This window comes from Cygnus olor, chromosome Z, assembly GCF_009769625.2.
Source record: "Cygnus olor isolate bCygOlo1 chromosome Z, bCygOlo1.pri.v2, whole genome shotgun sequence".
In the NCBI taxonomy this organism is placed as follows: domain Eukaryota; kingdom Metazoa; phylum Chordata; class Aves; order Anseriformes; family Anatidae; genus Cygnus; species Cygnus olor.
Genome location: NC_049198.1, coordinates 3,067,980 through 3,085,488, shown reverse-complemented (window position 1 = coordinate 3,085,488; position 17,509 = coordinate 3,067,980). Strand labels below are relative to the sequence as shown.

The window sequence follows — 17,509 nt, the reverse complement described above, 5'->3', positions numbered from 1 at the left end:
GCATCTTTAATCATCTTGTAGTTCTGGCAAGGGAACACATCATCCTTCTATATTTATCTAAAACATTATGCTGAACAAGTGTGTACATACAGATGCTGCTATAAAGTCAGAAGCAGTCTTCCTACCTGGTGTCTCCACTCTCTGGTAGTGGTAAGGGTTTACACATACTTCATCCTTTTTAAGATTAAAAGCATATTCACAGTTTTCAATTGCTTTAAGTTCATGGTGACTGTGAAGATCTGGCCAGCGCCACAAACGACAGTAAATAACGTGCGGTAATCCTTTACGATGAGACACCTGTAGTCGGCCATCGAGAGATCTACATGGGAAAGATGTTGAGAAGTATTTACAGACTGCATGCCGTCTTTTAATCACTCAAGCAACAGTGTATGCACATGGGAAAAGCAGTTTGTTCATTTTCAGAGTTCACTCGATTGACACTGTTAGTGACATTTGTACTCTTGTTAAAAGGCTTCAAATGCAAGACAAGTAATGACATCGAACAGTATTTTTACTTCTTTTTGAGATGCTCAAATTATTGCCAGTGAACTTAGGGTTCAATTAAAGCCACTTTACCTCCAACCAAGTATTTAGGATGATTGCTTCACATATATTTTTAAAATGCAGAAGACAATTGTTGAAAGAAAAACACACATTTAATAGTCCCTTCAGTTTCTAAACCTCAAGGCTTTACTGTGGCACAGATACTTTATGGCTTTAAGCATAAGAATTCCCCCAGGACTGCAAATAAGCCTATAAGCAGTCAGCTGCCCAAGTGATCCACATGGCAGTATAACTGTAATGCAAAAAGCATGAACACGCATCTCGTAAGGGCTGTACAGTTTATCTTCTTGACTTCATCTGCCTTGCTACCAGCTGAAAATGTTTTGCTAGTTTTAAGACTGACTGCATATGCTTACAAAAATGCAGATGTTTATGATCGTTATGGGATGGGAGACAAACCTCAATACACAAATCAAGTAATGTGACATGAAAAAATAAAGAACCTGTTCAGAATTTGCCCACCATTAACTACTGAAGAATTTACAAACAGTTCTTTAGTAGCTCGTATCTGAGCCAATTAGCAAGGTTTAACTGAAAGCTTGTGGCATACAAAGCAGTTTAAACACTTTGTAAGATTAGGTCTAAAGAATTAAGTAGCCCAACTTTGTTAATATAAATACCAAATCACATTAGAGCTTGCATTTAACAAGTCTTCCCATTCTTTCAACGGCACTGGCGTGAAAAAGGAATATTCCGGAATTAGAATTTCATTGGTCAAAACATCAGCTGAGAACACTTGGATTTCTACACTGGCAAGCAAATATTTTAAAATGCTGTACCATGAGAGGCCTACAAAGCATTTTAGTCTATTTTACAGCTAAAGCATCCCATTACAGACCCTCCAAATCCAATCCCTCCCACAAGATTTCTATGATGCGAGAGAGGGCAGAATATTCACCTGGTTTGTTCAGAGAAGCTGTAAAGGCCTGTTGTATCCCACTGATCTATCGTGTTTGGTGTACTCAGTCCCCAAATTTCAGAGCAAGTGCTGTGCATAAATTGAAAACAAAAACAAAAAATTGATATGAATATGGAACATGGTTATTCAAAACACCATGATGTCAAACATGGAAAAATGTACAGAATACTTCCCTTCACATAGAAGATAGAGCATTATTAGACTCGCATTTAAACAGACATCTCATGCTATATTTTCTATATGAAGGAGGCTATCAAAATGGAACACGTGATTCAAGGTAAATGATAATGTTTTTAAAAGGTGAACAAGTTCTCTGACTAAGTAGTCAATACAGCTATAATGTTCCTTAAAACAGGCAAAACTTCAGCCTAGCTCTTAAAATTCAGTTTTCAAGGGTAGTTTCAGGGCGCTTTTTTTGTTGCTTTGTTTTTGTTTTTAAATATAAGCTGCCCTAAGATCAGAAACAAAGGCCATGTGTATCTGAATCTGAACCATCACAGCCTAACTTTAAGGTACCATCACTTCAGCAGTCTCGTTCTCCATGCACGTACTAATTTACTGCTTTTCCAAAACAGGAACACTCGCTCCAAAGAAAAGCATGTTGCAACTGATATTTCACACTATTTTCTGTACTTTCATTGATTAAATAACTGAAAACTATCTTCTATGGCATATAAAACATACATTTACTACAGTTTTACAGAATTGCATTTTAAGTCTTAACTATAGAACAACAAACCTAATTGTTAAACCAAGCAGAAGGAAATGAGAGAACTATTTCTTCACCAAACTGGTTCAGTGACAATCACAGAAGTAAAGAAAAAGGAGCCTCCAGTGACAGGCACAGACTAAAAGCAACCGATTTAAGCAAAGCAAGAAAACAGCACGGGCTTATAAATGGGCAGCACATTTTCAGAGGCATAGCTCAATCTCGAGTGATCATAGATGTGCTCTGTGACCACTGGGAACTGACAGTTTATTTTACTTAAGTAACACACAAGTAGACTTGGCGCCACAGAAACAAAGAGAATTTGGGCGACAAGCAACTCCACTAGCACAAAGCTGGAAATCTGACTGGCTGCTACATTACATTTGAAGTTAAGAGCCTCTGAAAAGTTGCAGCGGAAAGAAGAGAATACAAGTTCACCAAACTCCTGGTTTTAAATAGAGGCTTGCTAAATATATCATTTGGTTTTTTTTCATTTAAGCTACTAATCTTAGACGATATACTCATAAGTTTGGATTGGGTGCTCAAGGGAGTAGAAGTGAGATAGGTATTTTTATTTCTCCTCCCCACACAGGGAAAATTCATTAGTGTTACAAAATAAAAGAGCAGACAGCACAGCATTATACTTAAAACCATCTTCAGGACAGACAACCACCTCAATTCCATGGTCACTTTAGTAACACCTTAGTGCAGGCTACTGGCAAAGCAAAAGAATGGTTCTGGTCCCGTATGTGCTCGTACCACGTGCCTCACTTCTAATACCACCCCAGGGATGCTGAAATGTTCGTGCAATTGAGCAGTGAGCCAAAGCAGTGAACTTGACAGACATGGCTGAAAATTCAAGTTTTTTGAGTTGCTTTTCAGCCAGATCAGTTCTTTTACTCACTGTGGAGCTACACAAGCATTGCAGAGGGGGGATGAGATTGTGACGTGTGACAGCAGTTTGCACTTAATGACAAAAAGAAACATTTAACAAAACATGACCTTTGACATTTTACTGCCAACGGACACAAGTGGAAGTCCTATGCCAGATGAACTTCTGTATTTTTGCAGCAGCAGACTTCCACATGTAAAGGCCCATTCTCCAACAAGCAGCTCTCCAAGAAGAGCCAACTGCCCTGAACCAGTTGCATCCACCTAAGACACCGACAAAAAGGACAGCTCTCAGGCCAGAATCAGAGCAGGCAGAAGAGGGACACTGACCATTGGTAGAACCTGCAACCTCTCTCGTTCGAATTCCTAAGCTGCCTCCAGGACAGCAGGCTGCCAGAAGCTGTGCAAGGACAGAACGGTTGGCTTGCAGACACACGGGCAGCCTGCGGGATATCAGGGAGCATCCCTGCACTGTACTGTGTCCTTATATATGCACCACTGCTGCTTGTAAGACAGATCATAATACACATGAAATTAGAAGAGTGATCAGCAGACAGAGCGTGCTGTGTATTAATTGACACAGCCAGCTCGAACAGCTTACCACCTTTGAGCAACAGATCCCTTATACAAATCAATGTTCCAAAGCTGATGTTGTCACATAAATTATGTTCCTAAAATTGTGGGGTGCATCACTGGTGTAAGCGCAACGTGCCACAGAGTTGCTTCGCACAACTCAAACCAACATATTCAAAAGTAAAATTGTATAGCCCTTAGAGAGTGATGAACAATATTTTATGTTAACTTTTCTCTATAAATATTTGAACTATTGTACTTGATAACATATTCCAAGCCCTATGAAAAGAAAGAGTATTCTGAAGTGACTGCATGATGGAGCCCTAACTAGCACTGAAACCCAGGGCACCCTGGAGAAAGAAGATGGTAAGGAAACAGGTGGGAGCGTTGAAAAACGGGGCACAGAAAAAAATGAACAGTTCAGACCAAAACTGCTCCATCACTCAGCATCTTATGCAATATGCTGTCTTCCAGGACATATGTCTGCTTAGAGCTGGGATTAATATCAATGGGTTACTGGCTCATCTACACTAGGAGTACATTCCAGATCCAAAAATGCACGAACACTACAGTCTGCAGGAAATAGCCCTGTACGATCAAATGTAGTCATCAATTTTACCATTCACTGGGAGAAACTTCTTAGGAAATGAAGTGGTTTCCCCACTCTCCTGCTCCCACAAGATCCACTGCCCAAGAGGTACAAGACTTCCTCCCACCACATCACCCAGTCTAACCTTGGACTCTTACTATTCGTACACACCCCAATCAGAATGAGATTTCTGACCTGACCACCATAAAGACATTCTTCCTACACAGCATCTCCATTACCCTGCAGTTACTGCTCCTATACATGCTCATTCTCACACAAGCAATAGCCTGGCGGAGGAGGGCTGAGACTCCTATTCATCCCAGATTGCTGGTGGCTGTAAAGGTGACTGCATTCTGAAAGATGCTTAAGCAGCCACTAAAACCATCTAAGTGGCAAACAGGTGGCACAGAATTAGGTAGCACAGAATTTGTGCCCCGAAATAAATAGGGTACATTATCTCCTAAACTTACCTTTCTGAAGTGTCCCAGATCCCTTAGGGGAGGAAGGCTCCTTCTTTGCTTTAGTCCATAAAGATATCAGAAGAATTGAGAACTAACATCTGTACTCATAAGTTAAATCTCATCTGGAAATGTTCCCAGGCCCTGGAACATGATCATGTATGCTAGAAAGCAGCTAGGACATTCCCCAGCACTGCACTGTGCCAATTAGTGCTCTCCCACTCAATTCCCAGCTCTGTGACTCGGCACACAATTGGGACCGCTTGCACTGGGCAGTTCAGCTGCAGCCACCCTGCTCTGGAAGCAAAGAGCGTAAGAGCACGGACACAGGCAGTCCCGAGCCAGTTGGCCACGGTGCCTGGGAACATTCCCAGGCACGTTTAATTTATTAGGAGCGAAGTAGCCAGCACGTATCACCATTTCACCTTTAGCGAGCAGGCTGCCCTCAGGGTGAAGCCTTGAAGCACACTTCAGGCTTCATGTTTTATAGAACAGCTTTTTTTTTTGGTTGTTGTTTTGAACCCATTGTATATTGCAGCACTGGTAAGCCATCATTGTTTCCAAAATATATTTTGACTCCTGCAGCCAAGCAGGACTTAAATCTTTCCTGTGTAGACAGGGCTTAAATATACTCCAAAATACAAGCTCAGCGCTAATACACTTCCTCCCAGCAGAGTGGACAGATTCATTCCAAGGAGCATTTTCATAGCTGGTCTCAATACAATTTAACTGTTGACATAAACGAGGTCAACTATTCAAAAGCTAGCTTTGCTGTTGTTTTTTTTATTTACTCATTCTAAATCTTTTCAATACGGGTTTAGATTAGCAGATCACCATATTCTGTGGCCTCCAGCACTTCAAACAAGCTTGCTCTAGGATACTAGGATTCCTGCTTTTGCAGACCCTACAAAATTACTGAATTTATTTTAAGGGACTTTAAGGATTTAAACAATCAAATTGACTTAATTTTCCATGTGTTCTGAAGTTCTAGCAAAAGAAAACTACTTCCTAGAAGAAGAAGAAATGCTCTAAGGCTACTTGCAAGAAAGAACTGCTAAACCCAGGGATTTTCAGGGAAAAGTCAGTGTTATAGCGAACATCTGCTTCACACTCAGCCTGGGACAACTCAGTCCTGCAATTCCAATGTCAGGACTGACCAGAACACAGATGTGGTGAAGAAAGGGTCAGACAAGTTATAACTGGGTGGAACCAATGCTACTTCTGCCTGAGCCTTTCCCTAAATGGAAAGGGCTGCAAGAGTTGGCGTTTCAACCTTTTTATCTGCTTATAAGGAGCAGCATCTCAGATGATATTACACAGTTCTGGCAAGAAGAATCTTTAATGTGGCTATCAGCATGCAACAGTACAGAGTATGCCTTCAGTTCTTCCATTTCATCATTTCCTTTAACAGGAAAATCCGAGCTCCAAAAAACCCTACTCTGGGCAAGAAATTACCTAAACAGCAGAGAGCTGTAGCAATGCTTCACAATTTTGAGACAAAGTGCCAAAACCACTTCTCTTCAGTAAGACGCAAAATACTGACACACAGGAAAAACATGGATGCAGGAAGAACCTAAACATAAAGATAACCAAAAAAGTTCTTGTATTGCGTAAGTCTACATGGTACAGATGATGTTCCCAATCAGCATAAACAGTACAAGCTACCTTACTTGAACAGTAGGCTTACTCGATAAAAGCCTACTAAGAAAGTGGACATCTGCTTCAAATATAAATGAATTTTTAACCTGCCCATAAAGGATGAACACAGACAAAAGCAGTTTCAGCCACACTTGAGCAAAACATCCAACTGTTGTTTTTTTTAAACTCATATCCTTACTGGAATAATCAAAGTCTGTATCAATATCCGTAATAATGAGATATAAACTGCAAAGGATCAAGCAGTCTAGAGTAGATGGAGCGCATCAACTGGAACACGCTGACTGAAGACAGATTCTTATACTTGCAGTATGATTAGCGGCAAAGGACGCTGCCCATCAAGGTGGAAAAAGGAACAGGATAAGGGTACTGCTCTCCGTTTCCCAAAAGATGTGTTGCCAACCATCATATTAATGTTAGTCTGTGACAGTACGATCTCATCTTAGCAAATTCAGAAAGCCGTTTGCATTCTGACTTGCAGTGGCACTAATTCTGAATTAGAAACTCCCATGATTGGAGATGCATTGACACAGAACAGTCCGCAGTCTTTACGGACGTCCAGATGCCAACTAATAAAGCCACCTCAGCTTGGTGTTCAACCTAGGCTGCCTACTTAGATTCAGTCCCTCAGCATTGCTAAAAGCCAGAGGTACTTGGCTTTTTTTTGACTTTTACAATTTGCAAGATCCAAGCAAATATATGCAAGTGCTGTCCAAATAGCTGTGACCACAGCATCAAACAAGCTGGTGTCTGTGCATGGCACTGCACTGCAAACACTCCAAGACATTCCTGTACTTTCCCCAAGTGCATTTGCAAAATAGATGATACACATAGGGACAAAGATAGGATGTCTTATCAATGATATCTAGTTGTAGAGAGATGCTGTTTTATTGAGGTTATAGCTGGAAGAACCTGAAGTCAGCACAGTTTTAAACAGTACTGCGTGTGTATCAGAACGGTTACACACATGTAATACACAGACAGCAGCCCGAACAGGTACCTACTATTGTGAATTCAGTCTTTTTTACAGAGTGACAGATTGGACAAAGCAACCTTCTTACCACTAAAACTGTTCATAGTGTTGCAAACACTGCATGCTTTAGGTACTTTCTTTGTACTAAATTAAGTACTTGCAACAAACACTACATCAGATGCAAGTTAAGCGGAACCACTTCAAAGATGTTTATATATCAAGTAGCAGAAACTCTCTATAGAAGTTGGTAAATATTGTCACAGCTGAAGCGTAACTGCAATTCCATATTATTCTTCAGTCCTGCAAAGAAAAGGGGTGGCTCTACAGGAGCAGGAAGGCATGAAGTTCAGTTGGCAGTCTCTTTCCTAAATGAAGTGGTAGCACTAGAAAGATGAAAAATAAAATTTGAAAAGCAAATTTCATCACATTAGCCAAAGTCTGTTTTACTCAGGAATCATTACATAAAGGTCTTGGACACTGACATCCCCTATTTGTTAGGTACTACACTTATTACAGTTAAACTCCCAATTATTTTCCTGAATCATACATTTCAGAGTCTACAGCGAGTAACAGGTTTGCAAGTTCATTTTCAAGGCAATCTTTTCCCTTCATCTTTCTCCTCCACCTTAACCTCACAGGCCTTTCTACCACCAAAGGTAGTTTATCTGCCCCTACCTTTTCCTGAGGCATTTGTAGTGCTGGAGCTGCCACTGAAAGAAAAATAATTTCAGCAAATTGTGACAATACTCCTTTTATTCACTTTTTACATGGGAGACAATAATGAGTTAGTTTCCTAAATCCAAAATTCCCATTCAAAGCTTCTCTAGAGTTGTGAGCCTGACACTTATGTTTTCACTTATTTTCACGTGCAGTCTAAATGAGAAAATGCATCAAATGAAAATGAAGTGTTCACGTACAATACAGAAGTTATTTAGTACAGGCACAGAAACGCCTTCATAGCAGCTTACCAATTACAGGACTTACTACCTTCACTGAGATTTTGTCAAGGGGGCCAGAAGGAGGTGCAGAATTTGCTTCAAGAACGAATTTTTGTTACAACCAAACTACCCAAAATTAAGTTAGAACTCTAAAAAATAGTTACCAGACTTACAGAATCCCATTTTCTCATAAGAAAGGAATAAATTACATTGCCTTAACATTACTCATGGCTACTTCTGTAAAATTTGCCTGAGAAAACGGGTTAAAGCCTGTAGATTGAAGACCTGTATCTTTTTTTTAGATTTTATTATGTAAGACCTTAAGTCTAAGACCTTATACACAATATACAGAACTGGAAAACAAGAACACAGTTATATTTACTTAAGCTCCAGTTCAGCACTGGTATAGCTGGATTGAAGTTATGCTCCTGTGAAGACACTGTCCTTTACTCCACTGATACTAAGAAAAGGATCAACTGGTGGATGAAAGAACTGAATCCTTGCTCCTCTTCTGCTGGTTTCTTCCTGATGACACTGGGGTTCAAGAACCCATAAAGCTCAGAGGGAGGCATACAAAGGGGTATACCAAACCTTTGGAACAAGAGTCTTGAAGGTAACAGGAATGATGGATTTGAAAGGCTGAGAGACAATACAAAGTTAATGTTAGATCAGAGGTTGGACTTGGTGATCTTGGAGGTCTCTTCCAACCTAGATGATCCTGTGATTCTGTGAAATTAGTCGAGATCACCAATCAAAAAGTTTCATGACTTACATAGCAGATTATATTCAGCACAGTTTACAGTTCCGATGAAATCTGCCTGATCACGGTTTCCTTAATTCCGTGTTTCAAAGGAAAGTATGCGTAGCTACTTTTATATTCCAAGTTGACAGTCCTTCCTATATACTGTCAGCTAGCATTTCTCCACATTACAGCCTAAAATGTCTGCATCAGCCAGTAGCAATGCCAATTACACTACCTGTGTTTGCAAACAGCATCTCTGCTAGCTCCACAGCCAGTTGTCTGAACAAAAGCTTCCTGTAAAGTGTACTTTGGCTCACTTAAACGCCTCAGCTACTGAATTATATGTTGCTCGTGGTTTATTTTCCCCATGCTGGGGTGGCAGGGAGAAGGTTATCTGCACTCAGATCTGTTCTCAGTTAGAAAACATTAAACAGATCTGCAATAACAATGCAAATTTTAAGTTACTTTCATTAGAGATCTACCCTACACCTCTTTGGATCCCACATTGCTTTGCATCCCAGCAGAACTGACCAGTCTTCTTGCTTACACTTCCATCAACCTACATTATAGTGACAAAATATCATCTACTCACTTAAATGTAAATAAGCAGACATACGCATTCGTCAGCTGGCACGACTCAAAGCCATAGCAGTACAATTCTGCTTGTGAGTAATGCCAAGTAACACAAGTCCCAATCTCCTTTTCTCGCAACAGAAAGTGTAAAGACTTGGGAATTTAGTATGAAATGATTTTTCTAAGCATCAGCTAGAGTGATGAGCTAATATCTTGGCCGATGCTGAACAAAAAGCACAAGCCTGAATTCCTCTTAAAAATCATTTAGACAAATCTGCAGTGGCATTCATTAAAAGGAGCTGGACACGACTCTTGCAATGAGATTGTTCTGTGACAGACACGAGTAGAGAAACAGACCACTGGGAAAGGAAGAAAAGAAATTAAAAAAAACAGTTAAAGGATAGTATTAGCAACCAGAGTAAACAGATACTTGAACAGAAGTATAGGTGGGCAGTTAGACAGCTACCAGATTCTCCCATTCTTCAAAGGAAGCAACAGAGCCTGTTAAGTATAGGAAAAGGATATTAAGTAATGTCTAAAGGAGACCTGGACTGCAGAAGAGAAAGCTCTTAGAGAACTCAGAGCACAAGTTTCTCTCTCAGCACAAACTCAGCAAAACAATAGCAATGCTGGCAGCTGGGCACTCGACTCCCACAATTATGAGTGCTTCCTCAAGTGCCTCCAACCCCCTCGATTTACTTTTATTTGTAAGTAGCCTTCGATACATAAAAAAAGCTTTGTTCCGCCTCTCCCCCAGAATCCAAAAAACAGACCTTTCTTCCAGCATATCCAACACAGATTATTTGTTCACAACAGTAACTGTACCTTTTCTCCCTGCCTACCTGCTCCCCACACAAACACTGAAGACGTACTATAGCCAAGAAAGAAATGTTTACAAATGTGCATACTGAGTGGAATATAAGTCAGGAATCATTACACAACTCTCCTCTTAATCAGAACCCTTTCGAGAAAAAAGCGGACATTAAATTTTATGCAATACATTAAAAAATCGTTACATCAAATACAAAATTCAGCATTTGAACTGTGGAAAATGACTCAAGTAACCTTTCTTATAAATAGATCTATGCTAAAAAATTAACACATCAAAATAACCAGAAAAGCACGAGCCACGGGATACAGTTAACCTCTCTGTTAAGGGAGACTGGGGGAAAGAGAAAAAGAAGTGCTTGAACAATGCCATTTACTTTAGCTTAAACTCTGAGGATGTCCACAGGGGATGCAGAAGTGGAAGGTGAAGTACAAAAGAGACTCTGTTAGAGGCCAACAGCATGGCCACCCATCGCTCAGAGCAGGGCCAGTGGCTGGTTTCTCCCAGCCCTGCACAGTGCCAGGCCAGCCACTCAGCTCGATGAACAGTGTCTGCTTCTGTTGCCTTTTCTCAAGGCACACTTCTTCCCGGTCACATGTCCAACAAACCGCCGACAAAGGCAGAAGTACAGATACAAGGCCCCTTCAAAGCAATTCATCCTCCTCCCTTCTCCCAAATCCTGACGTGCTAGCCCAGTGCTGTCAGACAAAATAAAGCATCCAACAACACTCAGCATTACCTTTATTTTTTCCCCTCAGTACCAGAAGATGCTTGGAAGGATAGCACCTCACAGTTCAAGAGCAATTTTTCCAGGGTGCCATGGAAACCAAGCAGAAGGAAACCATTTATTTTCCTTGCTGTCCATATGGTCTGTTTAGATGCACATCCTATCAAGGGGCCTTCACTCCCTGTTCAGTCAGGCAGAGAGCAACCTGCAAACTCGTAAGCTTACAAAGAGCAAGGTCAGGCAGCACAGAGATGGTGCTCGGGACCGAGAAACAGACGGCATGCAGCGCTGATAAGCCTCTCTTAAGAGTCAGCAGAGAGCTGGCCGCAAGTCTAAGCCTTGTGCTAGAGAGACTGAATGCAGGGAGCACGCAGAAGCGGCCTACGGAAATCATGAGCTAACAGCTCTACTGGGAAACTTGCCCTGCAGTTCCCTACTCCAACATAACTGCTTTGAGCAGCTGCAACTTATATCTCACGAACTCTGAGCAAACTTGCTGGTGATAAGACTAACTACAATGTAGATTTAGCCCTCCTAATGAAACATTCAAAAAGCCATCAAAAAGCCCCATGTCCAGTGAGGGTTGCAAATGTACAACAGCATTCACAATGGCACCTCCCCTGAGACTAACCAGGCAGAAAAAAGTAGACCAACACATAGCCTCACAAGCTGTAAGGAAGCAGGTTTGTACTTTGAGATGTCATTTCTGAAATGCTAACTTTGAATTCCTATGGTGCTTTCATTTGTTATACTACTGTATCCAATAAAAGTTTTCTGACTGCTAAGTTATTTTGCAGTTTCTCCCTACTACCCTCAGAAATGTAAATACAGCATTTCAACTGGGACAGAAGCGTGTAATTTCAAAATTCCCACAGCTGGAAGCACTGTGCTCATTATGTGTCTGAGTGAGCTAATATTAACATAAGATATCTGTATTTCATCTGAGGACATCATACTGAAGTCTTTTGTCAGAAACTCCAAAGACATTTAAGATATCAGAAGGCCACCAGACATCCTGAAAGAAATAAAGGATCACAGCTTTATTACTGGAGTAAAGGAAGGGTATCCAGGGACACATGTTCTGAAAATGTTCATTTAGGAAATAACCTTTCAGAGCTCTGGGTAGCTGGTGAGATGTTGCATGCAGCTATGAAGCAAGTATGCTCAGCAACTCAGCCTGAGAAATTGCCATCTGTCCTCCACTCTTGTACCACCTCTATTAAAACAGAGGATTGAGCAATTCCTTTCTAATAATTAAATTACCACTGATTTGTTTCAACTAAAGAGAGATGACTGGCACAGTCTTCTAGAACAGGAGCGATGTCGATCTATTAAAAACCTTTCTTTTACTTGCAAATTACATAAGGAATGAACAACCTACCGATTCATCTCATTTCACACCACATGTGGTTACTTTTTCATTCTTCTGTTTCCTATTAGAAAGCAATGTCAGGCTGTGAGTTAAGATGACACCCAACGCAGCTCCACAGATTGACAGTCTGCATCATCCCTAACAGGGACTACGGTGAAGGCAGACCTGAACAGAATCAAGAGTACCAAAGGACAAAGGATCTTTACAGAAAGCCATATCCATCACAACACTGGCTGAGCTATCCACAACAAATGGCTCTGCTAACAGCTGATGGCAATCTCACAGGTCGTACTTTCAAAAGACAAACAGAGCTTGGCACACACATTTCAGGACTAGCACCGCACAAACATTCAAAGATGACCTTTGTCTCAAGTTCTCCAACCACTATTAGTCAGAGTAGGTGAAAGCTTTTCCCACAAGCTACCCAGTACAGCTACCAAGGGCAAAGTCAAATGATTTCTTTAAAGCAGCCTGTCCCCCTCCAAGTGGGTGAGCACTACGAGTGGGCTGTTTTGTAACTGGTGGACAGCAGAAAAACTGAAGATGTGACATTTTGATTAACTATCTCAAACTAGTGAGTATTTGGAGTGGTGAGGGGGAGGGATTAGCTGTGCAAGACGTTTATCTTAGCCTCATTGCCTGAAAAATATGCTAATTTGGCAAAAGATTGCTCTTAGAACAACAGTTACAGGAATCTTTTAATACCTTGTTTCAAACCAAAGATGCTACTGGACAGTTCCCCTATGGATTACACACCCACCTTGGGAAACCCAGGAAGACAAGTGAACACAGGATATATATTAAAGTGCTCAATGCAGCAAAGCCTCTACACCATACCAGAATGACTCCTGTTACAGCCTACACCAGCTGTGCGGGCACACCTAGCAGAAAACTGGTGAAACTTTTGAGAGAACATACTGACCTTAATCCATGTCCAAACAAGAGTATCTTCAGAGAAGAGGAATAAAAAAAATCAAAGAAACTCAAGTACTACATAACTAAGGTCCCCAGTGCATGCAGAACTCCCTGCAAGTAAGAGGAGTCAAATGAAGGTAAGGTTTGAGCCATAGAGAAAGCTTCCCCAGGCAACATACTGCGGAAGAGAACTGAATAGCACCTGTGCTGTGGCTGTTACAGCAAATTTATATGTAAATATAAAAATTAACTGAAGTCAGACAATGGCATTGCCTTCACACATAGCAATGCCTGTATTTTACTAGAAATATTAAAGAAAATTCATAACCACCAAGGAAGCCATAAAAAGGCTTAAAGAAGTATCAGCATTCAGGTACAAGAAAGTTGTTTTTTTTTAATGAATGTAGTTTGTTCCCTGAGATACTGCATAGCCTTACATGTTGAGTAAAGGCAAAAATCTATCAGCCAGGGTGCCTGGCTACAGGCCTCTATTCTCCTCAGGCCCAGAACAGAATATGGGACCCCATATGAGACATTAATGACAGAAAACTTCAGTACTTACGGGACAGATCCCTTAGAACAGGGATCAAAGCCTATTTCTTGAGCTTCACTGCCTACAGCTAGGGAAAAAGGAAGTGTTAAGATGACAGACATGTCCTGAAGTAATTGGCATCTTGTTCATGACCCATACCCAGAATACACAACTGCAGATGATGCCTACAAGCACTCTTGCCTCACTTGCAGTTGTTTAATAGCTGAAGTACTTTCTGAGGACATCCAATAGTTTTCCTCTTCCTCGCTCCACTTGTCAGGTGTCAACCCTGATCCACCAGCACCTGCCCTGTGTTGATGTGGCAGTTACCCTGCTCTCTCCCTGTACTATTGCAGCCAAAGATCAGAGTTTCAAAGGCTTGTGAATATCAGCATTCGAGTAAACAGATAGCTTCTCAGTGCAAAGAGAGCTGGTTAAATCCTTCTGGGAAAGGCTAGCTGTTGGAGAAAACAAAGGGTGTCCACATGAGGAACACATATTCCAGCTCTGGGCTGCGGTAAGAATGTCTCGTCGTTGAGCAGGATATTACAGCATTTTTAAAATGACTGTCACCAATGCTATTTGCCACAGGCACCATCCCATTGGCAGGAGACCTTCTGCTCTCCACCTATATTCGTCTCATTGAAAGACATGGGGAACAGCAAAACACTGAACTCTAACTGCTTTGACAAGTTATCAGTCTGTAAGACAGATACATTGGACATAAGCAAAACAAACATAAGTTAAATAAGTGAACAAAAATGTATTTTCTTTGTTAACTGTTTGAAATTCACCAGAATGGACACAGCTAAATTCTGTCCTTGCTACAACCTTTAAGTTTATATTCAAGCCCCCCTCCCTGTTACAGAAGGGGATATGTTTGTTACAGAAAGACAGGACAGGACTGCCAATAAGTTTTGGTGAGCAGATGCTGTGCTGCTGCAGACTTACAGAAACACATCAAGGTTCAGAAAGTGCTCTTGGAAAGCGTAGTTGGAGCCCATGAAATTAACATTTGAGTGACCTATTAAAGAGGAGAGTCTTTCAACCAAACACACCTGAAAGTCGAGCACTGCTTCTAACACAGCTTTCCACAACCGAGCTGAAAGACTCCATATCAGTTGATACTAGATTTTCTTCATGTGCAAGGTTTCAGAACTACAGCAGGAGTTAAAATTATTTTAAATCTCAACAGAGGAACTTGACTTGAAGCTTCCCACAAATCTAAGAGGAAGTGAAGACCAGTCCTGGAATGCAACTCACCAATTCAACTTAACAGTATCCTTAAAAACATGCATTTAAGCAACACTGAGTTTACTTTTGTATCAGACTTCTACCTACCCAGTAGGTAAGAAAAGATAACCTGAGCACACAAAGAAATACTCAGTTTACCTACAATTACAGGCAAAGACTCCAAGTGAAAATTTTTAATTCTTGACCTACCAAAACTTGCTTGCACGTTTCAAAATAAAAAGCCACAATTTGGGGAATCTTTTTCTGAACAAATGCTGAAGTCAGATTACTGTGCAGCACTCGTCCAAGGGGATTTCCCTGATCTCATTGTTCTTCTGCCAATTTTGAAGCATATGCAGTGAGATGTGAACCTACTCCAGCTTCTGATTGTTCTCTTGTATCCTGCTGGTCTGCTTCAAACAATGCAGCATGACACAGGCCAACGAAAGCTGTTCATAATGAGACTACCGCATTGTATACAGTAAATTTCAGAAGTTTTCCACCAACCAGCACTGCAACCAAGTCAAGAGTAATGGAGCAGTAACAAGCAGTAAACAAGACATGGGAAATTATTTTTATTAAATTGGCAGGTGTAGATTACAAGTAGGATTAAATCAGTAGGGAACCCATAAACTGGCTATTTGTGTTCAAAGCTGCAGCAGTGAAAGAATTGCAGCATGTTGTTTATCCTATAAATTCTTCCTAGACTAATGGCCTGATCTACACAATTTGGAAGTTTTTCCTATAAAACTGTTCAGTTTGTCATAAAACATTCACGTTAGTAAACAAACCGTGCTCAGGTGTTTTGTTACAGTACCAAGAAAACTAAATTGGCTGACTTCTACAAAACAGGAATATAACAAGGAGAAGGATCTTCACCACACTGAATAGCTGGCCTGATAAAGACACTAATTAGAACAGCAAGCCGGTGAATAATTTAGCAGTGACTTGGGCTGACTAAAGCCCCAGTTTCTTTATTGGAGAAAAATAAATACTATTTATGAGGTTATTTGGGGCTCAGTATTGACAGTAAAGCACAGTCAACATATTCTTCTTGAATTACCAAGATGTCTTCTTAATGATAACATAAGGTGTCACATACAGACATTATTCCTGCTAGTTATAGCTTGGTACTGGGATCTAGTAAGCAGGTTTAGTTGCTAAAGTAATCACAAATAGCCATTTTTCATTTGCTTAAGATTCCACAACCCCAGCATCAGTTCTTAATCTGGCACAAACACTTAATGGAATATAAATCAAGCTAATTTAAACACTTAATTTTTGATTCTGACTCTCGACCATCTCTTCCTGCTTCTCACCGCTAACATCATCTTAATGAGGTGCAACAGTTTCTTTAAGATAAAGAACTTTCACAGATTCCAACGGCTTTCCACGCCTAAATTTGCTTTCCACATCAGTAATGCTATAGTAGGAACAATGCCTTAAACTCACTCCTTAACCAAATAATTCAGTTTATGCTGATGTGGAGGTAGCATTATCACATGCCTTAAAAAAAAAAAAAAATCATCTCCACTTAGACTGAAAAATGACAAATTAGAAGCTGGTAAGGTCACCCAGAAAAGGGCAGCAGAGCCAGGACTAGAATCCACATCTCTCTAGACTGTGCCCAGTGTTCCAGTAAGTACTAACAAGGTCCTCAAAATTCAGCAATTTTTCCTCCTGACTCAAAAGCCAAGCTCTTTTTAACTACACAGCATTTTGCTATTGGCTAGTATCTTGCACATTTACATTTTTACATGTTGCTCTGCCTCAAATGACATGCCAATACTTTCTGGTTGGCATACCAACTCTAAAAAATTATGTGGGTAAGTCATGTGACTTCCTGAATTGCACGAGCTTAAATTTGGCAGCCCTAAGTTTCTTTGTTTAATGCTCTAAGACTTCCCTTTTCAGGATGACATCAATATTATAAGATGTGGTAATTTGAACTATGTCTACAGTAAAGTTTCATCTTAGTTAACAGCAACTCAGTCCTCAAAATCACGGCCGTGCAAAAACCAGGAGTAATATTTTAGTATACTTAATAAATCCTTACTCAATTACACTGTAAGTCATTACTCTTAATTTCAATTAACTCTGCCTTAGAAGGCTAGAAAACTTTTCAAATTCACCTTATAAAGACTGACTTACCTATGCTGCAACAAGGTTCCTGAATGCCATAATATACACTGCCTGGACGGCTCCCTACTCATATTCTTCTGCATCCAGATACTAGGAATAAGGTCTTGCTGCGAAGTGACCAGTTGAGAAGAGTTGGTAAAGGAATGATAAGTTATTAGAAAACAAACACTCTTC

General features: G+C 40.5%; 1 protein-coding gene across 9 annotated transcripts in view; it reads right to left on the bottom strand.

Moving 5' to 3' along the window:
• The window catches only part of SMAD2 (SMAD family member 2), a 48,950-nt gene that overhangs the window by 14,035 nt on the left and 17,406 nt on the right, over window positions 1-17,509 (bottom strand). For 7 of the 9 annotated variants that reach the window (XM_040540576.1, XM_040540579.1, XM_040540577.1 and 4 more), the window contains 2 exons: window positions 1,463-1,552; window positions 126-319 (listed from right to left, as the gene is read on the bottom strand). In XM_040540576.1, coding sequence (XP_040396510.1) covers window positions 126-319; window positions 1,463-1,552 — 284 coding nt within the window. The remainder of the gene's footprint in view (window positions 1-125; window positions 320-1,462; window positions 1,553-17,509) is intronic. The other 2 variants (XM_040540585.1, XM_040540584.1) reach the window with 1 other exon arrangement.